General features: G+C 41.8%; 1 protein-coding gene across 1 annotated transcript; it reads left to right on the top strand.

The window, feature by feature from the left end:
- Nucleotides 1-3,417: 3,417 nt before the first annotated feature.
- Nucleotides 3,418-16,755, top strand: LOC136613185 (olfactory receptor 5G9-like). Its single transcript, XM_066594026.1, has 2 exons — nucleotides 3,418-3,489; nucleotides 15,832-16,755. The coding sequence occupies exons 1-2, from the start codon at nucleotides 3,418-3,420 to the stop codon at nucleotides 16,753-16,755; spliced, it is 996 nt and encodes a 331-aa protein (XP_066450123.1).
- The last annotated feature ends 2,304 nt before the right edge of the window (nucleotides 16,756-19,059 follow it).

Raw genomic sequence — 19,059 nt, 5'->3', positions numbered from 1 at the left:
AGGCCGCAAGTTCTTTTGCCTGCTGTGAGGCTCCGGAGCTCCCCGATCTCTCACAGGATAACTAAGGTTCTTCCTGGTGTTAGATGGGTTGATACCTGTGTTCGTGGCAGTCGATTTTCTGATTTTTTTGGCTTTTAGAGGGGCTTTCTGGAGAGCTGTGTGGAACACGTCCTTGCTACTCTGTAGCCAAGCCACGCCCCTCTTTAGGAAGATATTTAAGATCCTAGAACAGCATTAGAATCTCCTTAGGGAGGATAATGATTTAACTGATGTTCTGTCCACAAGGCCCTCCATTACATACAGAAGAGGGAGAAATTTGCAAGATAGACTGGTTCACAGCCACTTGGGCACAAAATTATCTGGCCCAGTAAACCTGTTGGCCTTTTTCTTGCCATAATTGCAAGGCTTGTGAATACATCAATAGAGGCTCTGGGTTTGTTAGTGCTGCTACTCAAAAGTCTTGTAAGATAAGGGATTTCATCAACTGCAGAACTTGCAACATTGTTTACTTGGCTTCCTGGTCATGTCTCCTTAATTGTATAGGTAAAACTACACAAGAATTCTATACGTGTAGCCTGGCCGACATTGGGAATATTCCAATGGGTGAACACACGCTGGTTGCAACTCACATGAAACTTTTTCACAACAATGACCCTAGTCACTTTAGATTCATGGGTGTTGAAAAGATACATTTAGATAATAGATGTGGTGATGTGAATATTAAACTTTTACGTAAAGAAGCTACTTGGATCTATAGGCTGGATTGTTTTAAATTTAAGGGATTAAATGAACAACTTTCCTTTGCAGCATATCTATAATGACTTTCTGTAGTTAGCACACTCCTGTATTTATTATTGACTGTGTTTATCTTTTCCTTTTGGATCCTCTGTATTTTATGGGATTGTTACTAATCTGTATTGGTTATCTTTTGCCATCTACAATATTACTTATATTTTAGGATATTGTGCCACCTCTTTATTGATGCCTATGGTGGTTCTCGCTGTTCTTCTCACCCTTACATCAACAGCTTTTCTGCATTCGCACAGATAATATGATCATTTGTATCATTTGCACGGGACTGCCAGGTGGCTCACTTCAACTGCGCTGCCATAACGGTCACCTGATCGGAGCTGGGCCGGCTTTTCAGTCGCATCATCCAATGGGCGGTCCAAACTTATTGGGCATCTCTATGAGTCTGCAGAGGTTTTCCCTGTATTTTTCTGTTGGTGTGTGAAGGTGGGAAGATACTCTGCTCATTCATTGGCTTGCGGACACATCCAGTATATTGGGAGGCATCTTTGGGAGGCCATATGAAGCTACCTCAGTTCATTATCCATAGCTGACCTAATCGCTACCAGTTCACCATCAGAACTGGTGGCATCTTTCTTTGTTATTTTCTTTTATTGCTGTCAATTCACCACCAGAGTTGACAGAATTGAATTGCTCTTATTCTTTAATATTGCTTCTGAGGAATTTGTTATGATTAGAGATGAGCAAACACCAAAATGCTCGGGTGCTCATTACTCGAGTCAAACTTTGTGTAATGCTCGAGAACTTGTTTCGATTAACGAAACCCAGAGATCAGCTGTCCTCATGCCATACGGTCACTTGATAGCCACACCACCCTCATGTCTATTTATAAGTGCCAATTGAATGAGGAGGAACACTAGACATACATTGTAGAGGGTTGTCAGGGCCAGGCAGCGACCCTCTTTGAAATTGTGGGCAATAGCCCACATTGCTGATGAGAATTGCTGATAAATCAACGTATGATCATAATTCCAATCCCGTGCCATCTCCGTCAGAAAATTTCATGAGCCACAAACGTGGGCATAAAGGAGACTCAGATGCCAGTACTTCTACACATCTCCACAATTCAAAAACCCATTCTAAAACTAAAGATTTTTTACCCAGAGTGCAGGTGAACCCCTAAAAGATTTTTTTTTATTAAAAGTGTAGTTGAAAGCCTGAAAGATTTGTTTACCAAGAGTATAGGTGTACCCCTGAAAGATTTGTTTACCCAGAGTGCAGGTGAACCCCTGAAATATTTTTGTAACATAGAACTTAGACTTGTTTAATGGGATCCAGGTGGCGATACAACGGGAGGAAAGCTACCGCCTGTCCCAGCCCCTGCCTCTTCCCGAGGGGCTTTTTAACCAGTGCCCCAGGGAAAGACAGCATGTACTATGAAGAAATTAGAGTGGCCAAACCAGGACAATTCATTCTGTCTCAGAGTCAGATAGCTGGACATTGCGCTGGGATACATTTGTGGACCCTGTGAGCATATGAAGCTGGAACCATCATGTTTGCTGAACTCTAGTGGGAAATCTCTTCAAAATTGGGGGCGAGAACTTGGAGGCGGCCCTCAGAAAAAATTGTTTTGACAGAGCCTGGAGGCAGCCCTCTGAAAAAATTTGTTTTTACAGAGCCTTTTGGCCCTCTGAAGAATTGGCTGTTCAGCATGTTGACATGCTGCTTTGGAGGAGGTGGAGGAGGAGGAGGAAGAGCAGAGAAGGATAGACCAAGCTACTTCTACCCTTTTTTGGGGTGATAGAGGGTGCATGGTTCTCCAGTTCCAGCTTAAAAATAATTTATGTTAAGCTGCTTTCCACCAGTGGTGAAGAGAAGTCTGGGGAATTTCAGGCTTTGTTCATCCTAAAAAGTGTAAGCCTGTTGGCGCTGTCAGTTGACAGGTGGGTACGCTTATCCGTGATAATCCCCCCAGCAGCACTAAGCACCCTCTCTGATAACACGCTAGTGGCAAGGCAGGCCACCACCTTCAAGGCGTACAGTGCAAGTTTGTGCTACGTGTCCAGCTTTGACACCCAAAAGTTGTATGGAGCAGAGGGATCACGGAGGACGTTGGTACAGTCGGCTATGCACTCCCTCACCATATTTTTACACTGTTCCCTCCTACTAAGCCTGTGGAGTGTTGACACAGTCTGGCTGGGGTGCCATAAAAGTGGCAAAGGCCTTGGAGAGTGTTCCTCTGCCTGCTTTGGACATGCTGCCTGTCCCCCTCTTCTTCCCTGCTAGTTGGCCCACTGAAGTACGTCCTCTACCGCTAGCATTGTCAGATGGGAAGTTTAGTATCAGCTTTTACACCAGAACCCTGTGGTATTGCATCACTCTCGTACTCCTTTCCTCTTAGGGAATGAAAGTGGAAAGGTTCTCCTTATACCATGGGTGAAGAAGCGCGTACTCCCTGTAATCCGTGTTGGCCAGAATGCGTCTAATGCAACGGTCACGGGATGGGCAGCTTAACATGAAGTCAGCCATGTGTGCCAGAGTCCCAGTATGCAACACATCACTGTCCTCACTAGGAGTGTGACTCTCTGTCTCCTCCTCCTCCTCCTCCTCCTCCTCCTCCTCCTCCTCTTCAGCCCATACACGCTAAACAGATGTGAAGGAAGTGGCATGGGTACCAAGTTAATTGAAGACGTTGCTATTGTCAAAGTGGATAAAACCCAGAAGCCTTTATGTGACGAAGTGCAGCATAAGAAACAGACAGACACTAGGCAGGACGCGTTTCAACTCCGTGTGGAGTCTTGATCACCTAATCTGGATAATCACATCACTTAAATATCCAAGTGAGTTAAAAACAAGTAAAACAAACAAATTTCATGTGAAGGGTCGGAGGTCTGCAATATGCTTTTTTTTCTATTATGTTATTCTGTTTCAATATTGGAAGATTTTTCTGGATAATATGTTCAGCTGTCCTCATGCCATAAGATCGCTTGATAGCCACACCACCCTCATGTCTATTTATAAGTGCGTATTGAATGAGGAGGAACACGAGACACACACTGTAGAGGGTTGTCAGGGCCTGGCAGTGTCCCTCTTTGAAATTGTGGGCGATAGCCCACAATGCTGATGAGAATTGCTGATAAATCAACGTATGATCATAATTCCAATCCCGTGCCATCTCCGTCACACAATTTCATGAGCTACAAACGTGGGCATAAAGGAAACTTAGATGCCAGTACTTCTACACATCTCCACAATTCAAAAACCCATTCTAAAACTAAAGATTTTTTACCCAGAGTGCAGGTGAACCCCTGAAAGATTTGTTTACCAAGAGTAGAGGTGAACCACTAAAAGGATCTGTTTACCAAGAGTATAGGCGAACCCCTGAAAAATATGTGTACCAAGAGTATAGACGAACCCCTGAAAGATTTGTGTACCAAGAGTATAGGTGTACCCCTCAAAGATTTGTTTACCCAGAGTGTAGGTGAACCCCTGAAATATTTTTTTAACATAGAACGCAGACTTATTTATTGGGATCCAGGTGGCGGTACAACGAGAGGAAAGCTACCGCCTGTCCCAGCCCCTGCCTCTCCCTGAGGGGCTTTTTAACCAGTGCCCCAGGGAAAGACAGCATGTACTATGAAGAAATTAGACTGGCCAAACCAGGACAATTCATTCTGTCTCAGAGTCAGATAGCTGGACATTGCGCTGGGATACATTTGTGGACCCTGTTGGTGTATGAAGCTGGAACCAGCATGTTTGCTGAACTCTAGTGGGGAACCTCTTCAAAATTGGGGGCGAGAACCTGGAGGCGGCCCTCAGAAAAAATTGTTTTGAAATTGCCTGGAGGCAGCCCTCTGAAAAAATTTGTTTTTACAGAGCCTTTTGGCCCTCTGAAGAATTGGCTGTTCAGCGTGCTGACATGCTGGTTTAGGAGGAGGGGGAGGAGAACGAACAAAGAAGGGTAGACCAAGCTACTTCTACCCTTTTTTGGGGTGATAAAGGGTGCATGGTTCTTCAGTTGCAGCTTAAAGATACTTTATGTTAAGCTGCTTTCCACCAGTGGAGAAAAGAAGTCTTGGGAAATCCAGGCTTTGTTCATTTTTAAAAGTGTAAGCATGTCAGTGTGGTGGAAGCCCAGTATATATCTATATGGATCGGTGGGCCTTGGCAGTAGACAGTTGTCAATTTAACATTCTGTATACATATTTGCTTTCTGTCTTGCTACAAATATAATGTTCTTACAGTTATGCAATAGGTACTTCCGCTCATATGAAAATATCTGTTTTATAACTCTGCTGACATGGGGAAGCCAACATGAAACCAACCTATAAATATATCTATTTTTCCGACTGTTTGTGCCTTTAGGAGAAGTATAACTCAGACATAGATAACCGCAGTCTGAAACAGCTACCGCAGAAATTACCCAAGCAATTTTACTGGAAATGTATGCAAATAACATGGGAGGTCTATGCTATTACTAACTCATGATGTAACCCAATTATATCGAAGGAACCACACGTGGGCCTAAGACAACCCAGTCATTTCATCCACCACCTGATGGCCAATCACAGATGACCGGAGGATGGAAGAATTGCAAGATGCTTATCCAATAATTAAACAATACGTTGTATCTATGTAATCTTTGACCTGCCCAGATGGGTGGATATGTTAAACTCTTTTAAAACAGGCTACACGGCCAACATTAAAGTTAGAATTGAGGAAGCTATACATGCTGAACCTCGTGTCAGTGTGAAAACTTCTTATGCGCATTATCAATTCAGAATTAATATGGAAGGGTGTAAACATTCCAAATTGAGTAAGCCGTGGTTCCGCAAAGGAAGGTTCCACGACAGCTGGCACCCCAGATGGGACTGTGATCGATAGGCTCCGAAGAAATCGGACACAAGGCACGGACATAGACAACCTTGGACTTAGCGGGCCCACCAAATACACGGTAAGATAAATTAATTATCTATACCTGTGTGGCTAACTCCGGGCTTGCCTATGTGCCGTGCCAGGCCGATAGATTTGGAGTCGCACGACGACAGGTACTTCTTTAAGTCTCGATCACGTGATAAGAACCTGTCATATGATAAAAAGGAATGTTTACATGCCTGTTGTTTTGAGAGTACTGGTCGAGTGGCGAGGTCAGTAGCTGCCTTAAGGGGGGGGGGGGGGGTTGACCCTGCGCAGGTGTCCCGATTACTCGGGTCAGGTTTGGTTACAAAACCTAAGAGTAAGGGACCTGTGAGGGTAGTTTGACGGAAAGGCTTTCCTGCTCTGGTCTGGTTTGGTTACAAAGCCTAAGGGTCAGGAAGCCGTCAAACGTCTGGGCAGGTATCGCTACTTCGGTAAAGTCTGGTAAAAGGCTTCCGAAGAAAGGGAACTGACAGACCGGATCCCGAGGGGCAGTAAGACTAAAACCAGCCGTACCGGTACTCTGTCTAGTTGTCTGTCTAGTTGTGTGGGAATACCACCCATGTCTTGCCCAAATTGCCAAAAAGGATTGTTATTGACGATAAGTGCCCTCGGATGGGAGATCTGTAGTCAGAATAATCCCTACCCCGCCCACCGCTGTGGTTACGGTCCATTGTTTGAGGATGATGGTCCGCAAATATTTGTTTATTGTTTAAACGTGCACGAGTGGATCCCTCTGGCTGAAGGTAGATTGTTGAATTGTGTAGCGACAGAAATGCTAGAGACTCTAGGTCGGGGCATACTGTGTCCAGCGTCTGAGGAGACTTTTATAATCATGAATCTGGCGGCCATGATTGAAATTGAAAGGCAACAAACATTGTACTGAGGTCTATTCTTACACCCTCCAGAAAAGTGTGGAAGGGGTGGAGAGTCAAGTTATCATTGGTTAATCGAGCAATCTTTCTGTGTGTCCTACCTGTCTTTTATATAAAGTTAGTGTGCTTGTCTGTTGTGTAGAGATAATCCTGCTGAGTTGTTATATAGGAATAGTTTGTTTGTCTGTCATATAGAAGTAGTATCAGTCCTGCTCAACTGTAAGAAGGGATTGTTGGCAATGAGAACGCATTGGCTGGGTTATAGCCAAGATTAATGCACCGTACACAGCGGCGCGCTGTGGGTTTGGACTTTGTAGGATACATGTGCATTATTGGATCCCTTCTAGTAAGACAGACTACTAGACTGTGTTGCTGTTGGATTGTTAAACGTTGAAAGTATAGGCTTGTGCCCGTAAGTGAATGTGTTTAGGAAAAAAAAAAGGCTGCTAACTACATTTAAAAAGAGGAAGTGCCATAACTCTGAATAGAAGCGGAGCAATTCATGTGCTATCGATGTGCTGTAATAAATAACTACTGTTGGATATTAAAACTACTCGTATGTTTTGTTATGTAATCTAGTCCTTGCTATACATCCGTCAGACAAATGTAAAAAGTTATATGCCACTCACATCCTGAGGGGGCTCTTAACAATACAAACTGTAACACCATGCCCACAAGAAAATACATCTATGTTGCCCAAGTCCCCAATTCAATTGTAACCACATACAATGTTAGGTGGTCACCGCTGTGACAGTAAAGTTACAACATAGCATAAGATTTATGCATTAGACGTTAGAATTTCCCTGAGTGTCAGAAAGAGGAAGAGAAAGGTGGGCTGAAATGGCGTCTGTATTAATACAAGCCAAAGACACCAGCATTCAATATAACAGTTTAGTAAATAGAGAGAATTGCAGTACATTACCAATCAGATGGAGATGCCCAGCATCTAAGACTGCATCTGCCCGGTCGCCGGAAGTCTGGGACAAAAAAAAAAAACTGTTGTAAAAGTAAAAATTAGCCACATTCTCCCTTGTAATCCTGTCGCTGGGCCGTCACGGGAGGGAGAGATTCTGAAAAGAGGAAGTTACTAGCCCTGGCAACATCCCAGCACCAGTAAAGTATAAAATAAATAAACTACAGGGAGTAAGAGAAACTGCAGAGAAGCCAAGGAATAGGAAACAAGCAGGTAACGATAAGGCCAGGTATCCACAGGAGGAACGGGGCAGATTGACCCGTAATTAGTAAAATGTAAATTGTGTGATGCATAAGACTTTATCTTTATTGGGTTGTGATGTGTATCCAAGGACTGCCAACCTTGAATGAGAGAATAAGGAAGTAAGGGATTAGCCTGATTCAGAGGGGTGGAGCTTGATGATGCAAGAACACGTCTCTTATCCAAGGAGGGGGTAAGAATCATAGATAGCCAGAAGAAAAAAGTTTTGTTTTTTCCTCCTGTCTCAAACTCAGCATTCCACGGTTCCTGACACCCACAAGACAGGCATAGGGAAATTGAATATACCCACCATGATAATATATACGAGACCCAGATACACACCCCTGGGTCAAACAGTATCCCCCTAGTTTAAAAAAAAGGGGGGTGAAGGGTCAGCCACACATGTTAGGTGCTGTGTGCTGATGCTTTGGAAAAACTGCCAACCGGCCACAATTTCACTGTTAATTTCTCTTGCAGAAGGCTGTAAGGCCTCCAAAGACTAACCAAGTCCTGCAAGAAAGGTTGTTCTCCGGGCCAGGCCATACCTGTACAAACACCCGTTGCCAAATTCCGCACCTTTCTGGGCCTTGTTTCATACTGTTGCCCATACGACAGTATTGACACAAAAGCACGGAGGACAACCACAGCCATGAGGTTAGATCCAGTGACTCGAGGAGCTCCCTCATGTGTTTGTGCGGTGACAGCAGTACAGGCAATGGTTGACAAATCTTCTAAGTTGGTATTGGACTACCCTCTAGTGGTCCACACCCCAAATGACACCCAGAACATACTCATGCAAGTGTAACCCAAGCACTTATCTCTGGCCTATTGGATCCGGCTACAATGTGCTCTTTCCATGCCTCCCCCAATATTTCTTCCCAATGTTGTAATACCTTGAATCCGGCTACTCTCCTTTTAATCAGGTATTCCGGTTTAAACAGGGGAGGGGAGGCATAGGTGATCTGAGTATGACAGATCAGCTATTTTTTTAAGTTTTTTGAGATTCTGTGCAACAAAATTCTGACAAAAACTGTTATTAGAATACACTGTTAATGATGCATATTTTGAGTTTGCTTTTGTAGATGGTACCAGGGTGAGGATTGATGACTCCGAACCAGATATGCAGAGGTCACACAACAAGATGTCCTAAACGCAGAAGCTCTGCCTCCGCATGTCTCAGGGCAAGAAGCGGAACCGGAGGCCCTCACTGAGGCGTGTGGAGTGGTAGAAGGTAAGTCGGCAACTCTTTACACTGACTCCTGGAATGCATTTGGCATAGCTCATGATTATGGCCCAATATGGAAGGCCAGACAGCTTGTTATCTCAGTAGGACAGCCAATTAAGAATGGTGCAGTGGTGCAGAATCCCATGGAAACCCTACTACTACTACCTGGCAATGGAGAATTCACACCGATTTCTACAACGGAGAAGCGAGAGATGACACCCTCGCCGACAACACAGCAAAAGCAGCGGCCCTCAAGCTGTGGAAGAAAGAAGAATAGATACTGACAGCATGAGTCAGTGATAAAAACTTTGGACTTTGATAAAAACTTTGGACTTTGATAAAAACTTTGGACTTTGATAAAAACTTTGGACTTTGATAAAGACTTTGGACTTTGATATGTCAAGGACTTTACAGTTACAAGTCAACGAGGAAAGAAAGCAGATGGGCTAAATGACGGGAGCGACAGAACAGGACGGCGTATGGCGAACAATCAACACAAATCGCCTACAGAGGTCCCTGTCCCCCATGATGGCCCAACTGGTACACAGAATCAAAAGCAGCGATGACGGCGACACTGAACAAGAATGGGTGATACCTAGGTTCTCTGTAGCTGCTGCATCATTTGTCCAGTTAGCATGATCTTTGCCATATGCAAGTCCGGACAGAAGTAAGGTGGCCATATAACCCTTGCTTTGACCACTCTACCCATTTCAGAGATTGCCAATTTGACCAAATTCAGATCACACCTGTTGGGGAGCATGAATATGTGCTTGTTGTTGCTCGAGTCTTTTTCAGGTTGGAGGCCCACCCTGATACTAAGGTGAATGAGCAGGTAACCACACAGAAGCTCATGAATGAGGTAATCTGCAGATACAGGGTACCGGAAGTGAATGAGGTAAACGAAGGTACACACTTCACAGGTAAAATAATGTGACATCATGTCTGGAAAGTAATTGGACAGGGGAGTGTGCCTTAGTAAAGCCCTTATGCTCCTCCACATCCTGTCAGACAGCATTGAAGATAATGAGGTTACCCCCCATAGTTACTCTATCTTGATCCAACTCTGCTGTGTTCTGTAGTTATCCTGTCATGTTGGTCTACCCTTGTTTCTGCATAGGTACGGCGGCTCCTTCCAGTCTTGTCACTAGGTAGTGTAGGGTCAGTGTAGGCGGCCTGGACGTGTTCACCATCAGGACTATCTCCAGGAGGGACATTGGTGTGGGTGAAGATCAGGGAGTCCCAATCCGTGCGTACCTGTGCACACTACTAGTATTGTAACAGCACATTAGAGTGAGAAGAGAGGCTCCTGGTGATAGTTTGGACCTACACGTGTGCGTTGACGTCATAAGACAGCCAAGGGGGGTACCTGACGAGTTTTTAAAAAATTTTCCTGATTATTATGGTAAATAAAATGTTGACTGGATTAATTATGTTTATTATAATTAGCAGCGGTTTATAAATTATACTAGAGATGCCTTATAGGGACTAGTCGACCAATAGGACCTACCTCGACTATGACTTTTCAAAATAGAATGGCACTAGGTACGATTTTAGCCAAAAAGGGGAGTGTCTGTAAGATGATGGGGGAGACTTGTACCTACATTCCAGACAACACGTGACCCACAGGTAAAGACGCAGTTGCCATTAAGAAGCTGACCGCACTAACTAAAAAGAGCTAACCTTAGTCTGTTTTCCTCAGTTAGGTACCTAAAGGGAGAAGGAAAAAATATATATAAATAAGGTTTGAAACATTGTGTATTTAGAACACGGTGATAGGTTTTCGCTAAGATTTTGCTTTATTTTATCTGCAGTGCACTCTGCTCATGCCATGCAACATGCCGGTGTTACAACGCCCCTGGTCCTGTTACCTTGCTGCCTCTGGAAAAGGGAAGTGGGAATAATCACCTGGTAGCTCTTTCCTTCCAGACTAATATATATGATAATGCACTTACTAATAAGACAAAGATTCAGTCATGTTGATCAGTCATTAGATGGTCCTGACTTTGCACTCTTGTTGATGAATCGAGGTAACGTCAAGTAGGCGTGGTTCTATACAAGTTATGCCGTGTTTACCTGAAATAGTAAAAGTCGCACCTCTCCTAACCTGATTATATTTGTCACCTTTATAGTCATCCTAATTTCTGTTTGTCGTTGCATACAGTGTATTCCGACCCTGATGACTGCCTGGTCCACCTGTCCCACTACGACGTCCAACAAAAAGCCCACTGTCAGCGCAAACGTCGTCATCATGGATCCAGAATGTGATGATGTCGAACCATCCTATACCCCCATGACAGCAATAGCTCCAGTGTACAACACAATGCGAGTCTAGGGTCAGCAGTGGGGGTGGGGCGGAGCAGGGCGAGTTTAGTGAAACAGATAGTTTCAAGGGGGGTCTGTGGTGGAAGCCCAGTATATATCTATATGGATCGGTGGGCCTTGGCAGTAGACAGTTGTCAATTTAACATTCTGTATACATATTTGCTTTCTGTCTTGCTACAAATATAATGTTCCTACAGTTATGCAATAGGTACTTCCGCTCATATGAAAATATCTGTTTTATAACTCTGCTGACATGGGGAAGCCAACATGAAACCAACCTATAAATATATCGATTTTTCCGACTGTTTGTGCCTTTAGGAGAAGTATAACTCAGACATAGATAACCGCAGTCTGAAACAGCTACCGCAGAAATTACCCAAGCAATTTTACTGGAAACGTATGCAAATAACATGGGAGGTCTATGCTATTACTAACTCATGATGTAACCCAATTATATCGAAGGAACCACACGTGGGCCTAAGACAACCCAGTCATTTCATCCACCACCTGATGGCCAATCACAGATGACCGGAGGATGGAAGAATTGCAAGATGCTTATCCAATAATTAAACAATACGTTGTATCTATGTAATCTTTGACCTGCCCAGATGGGCGGATATGTTAAACTCTTTTAAAACAGGCTACACGGCCAACATTAAAGTTAGAATTGAGGAAGCTATACATGCTGAACCTCGTGTCAGTGTGAAAACTTCTTATGCGCATTATCAATTCAGAATTAATATGGAAGGGTGTAAACATTCCAAATTGAGTAAGCCGTGGTTCCGCAAAGGAAGGTTCCACGACATCAGCACTGTCAGTTGACAGGTGGGTACGCTTATCTTTGATAGTCCCCCCATCAGCACTAAAAACCCTCTCTGATAACACACCAGTGGCAGGGCAGGCCAGCACCTCCAAGGCGTACAGTGCAAGTTCGTGCCACGTGTCCAGCTTTGACACCCAATAGTTGTATGGAGCAGAGGGATCACGGAGGACGTTGGTACGGTCGGCTATGTACTCCCTCACCATATTTTTACACTGTTCCCTTCTACTCAGCTTGTGGAGTGGTGACACAGCCTGGCTGGGGTGCCATAAAAGTGGCAAAGGCCTTGAAGAGTGTTCGTCTGCCTGCCTTGGACATGCTGCCTGTTCCCCTCTTCTCCCCTGCTAGTTGGCCCACTGAACTACGTCTTCTAATGCTAGCTTTGTCAGATGGGAAGTTTAGTATCAGCTTTCACACCAGAGCCCTGTGGTATTGCATCACTCTCGTACTCCTTTCCTCTTTGGTATTGAGAGTGGAAAGGTTCTCCCTATACCATGGGTCAAGAAGGATGTACACCCAGTAATCCGTGTTGGCCAGAATGCGTCTAACGCAACGGTCACGGGATAGGCAGCTTAACATGAAGTCAGCCATGTGTGCCAGAGTCCCAGTATGCAACACATCACTGTCCTCACTAGGAGTATGACTCTCTGTCTCCTCCTCTTCAGCCCATACACGCAGAACAGATGTGAAGGAAGTGGCATGAGGGCAGCTGTACACTTTGCAGGGAAAATTTTGGGTGGGGCTTTGGATGCAGGGTCATGCAGGGGGTTGGACACCAATGCCAGCATGTAACCCAGGAGAAGAGGCAGCAGTGTCACCCGCAGGCAGTGATTGATCTTGGTTGCAGGTAGTTTGGTGCTTAGCTAAGATGTGCCAGCGCGTGTGCCTTATTAAAGAGGGTTTTTCCGAAGTACATTGTTAGGGGGGTGATGCCAGACTCTTGCCCCCATTTTGGCTAAATAGTGGGACCTGGGAGCCCTTCCGTATCCGTTTCTGTGGTGTTTCCATGACTTTCTGATGTTTTCTGGTGTGTGACAAGTCATCACCTATGCAGAGCATCGGTCCCATACAAAAATGCTCGAGTCGTCTTTTGACTTCAATGGGGTTCATTACTCAAAACGAGCTCATCTCTAACAGACACTGACATGGAGAACTGCAAGTTGAGTTAATGGTTAAATTTACTGCTACTTGTACACAGATACACTGCTAAGTCTTTCTGCACACTCCTGTCTAATATGATTGTCTGTGCATGTAATTAGCATTTAGGCCTGCGTCACACGGGCATTTTTTCACGCGATTTGCGCATCGCATTACGGATGCGCATGCGCAAATCGCGTGACCAGCGCCGAAAAATCGGCCGAAAAATCGTCCGAAAATCTGCTTCTAGCCGCGTTTCATTAGAAACGGTCCGGAGCTGTCCAGCGCATTGCATTCAATGGAGCCGGCAATACAGCCGGCTCCATTGAAAGCAATGCGCTGCGGGCGAGCCCGGGATGAATTGTCGGGAAGGGCTTAAATATATAAGCCCTTCCCTGCAATTCATCCCGAAAAGTGTTAAAATAAAAAAAATGTATGTACTCACCTGCTCCTGGCAGCCGGAGATCCCCACGGCCGGCCTGCAGTGGGTGTGAAGGGGGTGTGACTCAGGCTTGCCCCTGATTGGCTCAGCCTGAGCCAATCAGAGGCAGATCTCAGTCACACCCATTCATGAATTCATGTATTGCCGGCTCCATTGAATTCAATGGGCAAACATCGTTCTTCTCTGCCACAGCTGTTAAAGCTGTGGCAGAGAAGAATGATTTGTCTTCTACATGTTCTCAATGGGGTCGGCGCTGCTGCCGCCGGCCCCATTGAGCGCATATAGAGAAGAGAACAGGAATCGCAGATAGGTGCGATCTGCGATTTCTGTTCTATAATTTATCGGACGAGCGCATAAAAAGCGCTCATGTGTCTGATACCATTGCAAAGCAACGGTTTTAAAAAATCACCGGACGCATGCGCATGCGCAAACCGCGGCTAAAAATGCCCGTCTAAGGCCTTACAAAGCAAAAACTTCTGTAGTTCTGTAGCAAATAGTCTATTGCCCAAAGCACACACAGCACAGTAGTAGCTTCACCCACCAGTCCTGACCTCTCATGGTATGGAGAAATAGCTATATAGGGTATAATGGGGATATTAGTCATATAATAGCCAGAAACAAGGTTATTCGTCATGTACCTACAAATGGCTGCATATTCTGAAAAGTTGTCTGAAAACTCTAGTACGCTTTAAGTCTAATTTGTTTTAAACATATATTTTTTATTGATTCTCTTTTTTTGATCCATCATCTGTTATTTAAATAAATTAATTGACTTACATACTCCTAGAATAAAGTAGATAATTATATATTTTTTTTATTTGTCAATTTAAAAAATAAAGGAGACTCAGGAGACAATGGCAACAATCTCCCCATAGTATGATTTTCTATATAAATATCTGTTGTATTGTAGATCATATTCCTGTGTCTGATGACCACAAACCATGTCTATGTCTATAATCAATTCCCACCAGGTTATTTTCTCTCCAAGATATTTCTTTACAACAGAATTGAAATAATTAAACAAATTCTATCTAAAAATGAATTTTGAAAGCAAAAATATATGGGATGTAAGGATCATTTAGAACCCAAACAATAGCTCAATCTAATCAAGAAATGATAAAATGATAGTCTCTTTGAAATTACCAATATATACATATATAAGTATTTACATACATTGTAAAACAAATCAAGCACATAATATGTATCATATATATCAGGTGAAACATATGCATAAAATGCCCAGATACCACAATTCTTATCTCTACCCCAAACCCAATTACCTTTCAATGGACATGCAACATATTGCAATCAACAATAAGTTCTAATGTTTTTTACGTACTTCTGACATAAACTACCATCATGTTCCAAACTTTTTGTTGTTCTATTAAGAGTTTGAACTTCATTAGGAAAAATGCAATTCTCATATTTGTCTATTTATTATATAGAAGTGAATGTTGGTGTGATGTTGGCAGTTTTTTTTAGTTTACCAAGATCTATATGTAGATTGAAGGATTTTGATTATTCATGTATTTATTTTTCCTTTTTTTAAGAATTTTTAGACTTATATATTAGTTTGTAAAAACCATAAAAATATTGAAAACAATTCTATGATATATAAAATTCTAGTTACATTTGTGGAGAATTATAAAGTGTTAATCTTAATATTTACCTACATGTAATTTCAATATGCTGTATGGCCACTTTAAGGTAAATGTGTCTGGGGTAGCACTATGTCAATTGAGGTAGTTTGAGTATTTTATGTAGATTTTTCTTATAATTTAATTGTCTATTTTTAGTATTTTTTTTAATCCACAGAGGTCAGAAAAGTATTTTTTAAATACTATACTTTTTCTACTTTATCTGGGGCTATATCACCAGAATTAATAAAAAAAAAACAGTGAGCAACAAACTTAACCGTATACCATAAATATTCTTTAAGAACCAGAGTGACCATTAATTAATACAGTATCATGCATAAAGTATAATAAGGTACATTATATAACGAGCATAATTATATTTATGCCTAGTACATGACAATGGAATACAATAGTACTTGTGTATTAAGAGAAAAAAGAACTTACCATTGTGTATGTTTATTATAGAATAACTACTATCTGTACTATCACGCAGGAGAGAAATCGGACTTTCGAGTTTTTCCTCTTAGGATTTCAATGTAGGCAAAGTATAAACAACTTCCTGTTCTGTCTTTTTCTTGTGTTTTATTGTTTGACAATATGTGGAAATATCCTTATAATCATCCTGGTGTTCACCAGCAAGACCCTCCACACTCCAATGTACTTCTTCATCTCACAACTGTCTATTGGTGACATCTTGGTGATCACAGATATTGTCCCCAACATGCTCCGCATCCTACTGAATGGTGGGGGAACGATGACTTTTATCAGCTGTATCACTCAATTTTATTTTTTATGTAGCTCAGAAACATTTGAATGTCTTCTCCTTGCTGTGATGTCATATGACAGATATGTGGCCATCTGTAATCCCCTTCGTTACACTTCTATCATGAGAAGTGGACATTGTGTAATTTTGGTCACCATTTGTTGGTTGCTTGGATTTTCCATTACATTGCTTTACGCCATAGCAACAACAAAGCTTATTTTTTGTGTACCAAATATTATTGACCATTTCTTTTGTGACATTGTCCCCTTACTAGAACTTGCCTGTTCTGAAACATTCATTATCCATATGGAGTTTTTTATTTTAGGCACTCCAGTTGTCTTCATTCCAATCACAATCATTGTAATGTCTTATACTTATATTGTGTTAGCAGTCTTAAGAATTTCATCTAATACTGGTAGACAGAAAGCCTTCTCCACCTGCAGCTCCCACCTCATTGTGGTCTCCATATTCTACTGGACTATATTTAGTGTTTATGTTGTTCCAACAAAAGGACAAATGCTTTCGATGAGTCAAGTCCTATCACTGCTATATACTGTGTTTACTCCTTTGGTTAACCCTATTATATACAGTCTGCGAAATAAAGACATTATGAAAGCTGTACAAGAAGTAATCACTAAACATGTGATTTGGTAATTAATTATCAATACAATAATATGCTTTAATGATCTTATACCCGAAGATACTGAAGACATCAGCTTATTTGTCTGATTTATCTGCTGTGGATATATTTTAAATTATGTACTGTGGGTAGAAATTGTGAGGAGTTAAACTGTTTGTTTGTTTTTTTTTTGCTGGTTCAATAATTCTTACTAAAGGAATTAGAATGTACTATGTACAAATGTGCTGAAGCTATCAATAAATGTTTAATTACGTGAAGGAATCCACTCCTAATCCAAATGAAGTTCAGTACTATATATCTTAAAGTTAGCTTAGGAAGTTCCAGGAAGGGGTGATTACAGGATACTGGGGGCCGAAATGATATATGCATGAGAGCTATAGCTTTGGGGGAAATTCCAAGCTTAGGTCACTGGATTTGAAGATCATCTTGTTGCTTAATGGAAATAGATTTCATGTCTTTATATATTGTTGTATTGAATCGGTTTAGCCATCAAAAGCGGATTTCCTTGTCATGTAGGGCGTCTGTCAGTGGCTTAAGTCTTTTCTTTGTCCGAGTGGATGCAGCTGGATGTCAAAATGAGAACACTTTCGTGAATAGGGTTTTGGTAGGCAAAGTAGTCTCAAAATGATCCACTCATTCAGCTGTGCAGAAATATGAAATCAGATGGGGTGTCAGCTGTTGCAGAGTAATGATGTTTTTGTCAAGTCCAAGCTTCACTCTGAAGCTTGGTGTTTAACCCTTCCTAAAAATTAAAGGATGTAGGCAAACTTTACACGGGCGTGTGCAATATTAGGCCGTGAATTACAGCCCAAGATCGTTCTCACCAACATTTTGCTGCGGATGCTAGGCATTTTATTTTTATTAAATCACTTTTTTTAAAGAATTTTCTCATGTAAAATTGTTTAACAGGGTTGTCTGCAATTAGAATTTCAAGTAAATTTCAACAACATTGCATTTATAATTTTTACAAGAATTAGATTAATACATCAGTAATTTCTTTATTTAATTAGGATCCATATTTCTCCTTGACCGCTTAATAAAACAGTTACCTATAACCAATATGAATAAACAGGAGGCCTTGAGGATCATGGAAAAATAACTTTTTGAGTAAGTAAACTAACAATGATGAGATGATCGAGGAATATGAGGGGAATGGGTGAAGTGGGTGGGGTTCGAAGAGTGGGGGGAAGCAGAGAGACACATCCTCTTTGTGCTAACATAGTTCACAACAAATATTGGCATCACATGGTATTATAGGCCAGACTGGATTCACTACTCCTTATTTGTGATGTAGAGTAGGCAATGTGAGAAAGGGTGATCATACCATGAATGTTGTAATTTATTTGTTGCGTGTTTGTGTGCTCAAGAGTTTTGAGCTGTGTAGTGTTGCAAAGGTGACTATATTTTAACCCCTTAATGACGCGGCCATTTTTCTTTTTCCATTTTCGTTTTTTCCTCCCCCCATTAAAAAAATCATAACTCCTTTATTTATCCATCCACGTCACTGTATGAGGGCTTGTTTTTTGCGGGATGAGTTGTATTTTTCAATGGTGCTATTTAAAGTACCATATAATGTACTGAAAAACTTTTAAAAAATTCTAAGTGGAGTAAAATGAAAAAAAAACAACATTTTGCCATCTTTTAGTGCGTCTTGCTTCTACGGCGCACAAACGGCAACAAAAACGACATGATAACTTTATTCTATGGGTCGGTACGATTACTACGATGCCAAACTTGTTTAGCTTTTTTTTTACTATACTCCTCTTTTTTTTTTAAAAGACATAACATTTTTTTCAATTATTTTCTGTTGTCATTTTGTGCGCGCAATAACTTTTTTATTTTTCTGTCGACGTAGTTGAGCAAGGACTCATTTTTTGCGGGATGTCCTGTAGTTTCTGATAGTACCATTTTGGAATACATATGACTTTTTGATCGCTTTTTATTGCGTTTTTTCTGGGAGACAGGGTAACTAAAAAAGTGCATTTCTGGCGTTCTTCATTTTTTTTTTTGGACGACGTTCACCGTCCGGGAAAAATTATGTGCTACTTTGATAGATCGGACTTTTACGGATGCGGCGATATCAAATACATATTTTTAATTTATTATTTTGATTTTTTAATAATAGATATGGCAAAAGGGGGGTGATTTAAACTTTTACAACTTTTTTTTTTTCAATTAAAAAAAAACTTTATTGATTCTTTTTTTTACTTTACTTTGAAGTCCCCCTGGGGGACTTTAAGATGCGATGCTTTGATCGCTCCTGCAGTATGACGTAATGCTATAGCATTACGTCATACTGCTTTTTTACAGGCAGCCTA

Source organism: Eleutherodactylus coqui, chromosome 2 (genome assembly GCF_035609145.1).
Source record: "Eleutherodactylus coqui strain aEleCoq1 chromosome 2, aEleCoq1.hap1, whole genome shotgun sequence".
NCBI classification, from domain to species: domain Eukaryota; kingdom Metazoa; phylum Chordata; class Amphibia; order Anura; family Eleutherodactylidae; genus Eleutherodactylus; species Eleutherodactylus coqui.
The sequence above is the reverse complement of the archived record's forward strand: the minus strand, read 5'-3'. Positions and strand labels throughout refer to the sequence as shown.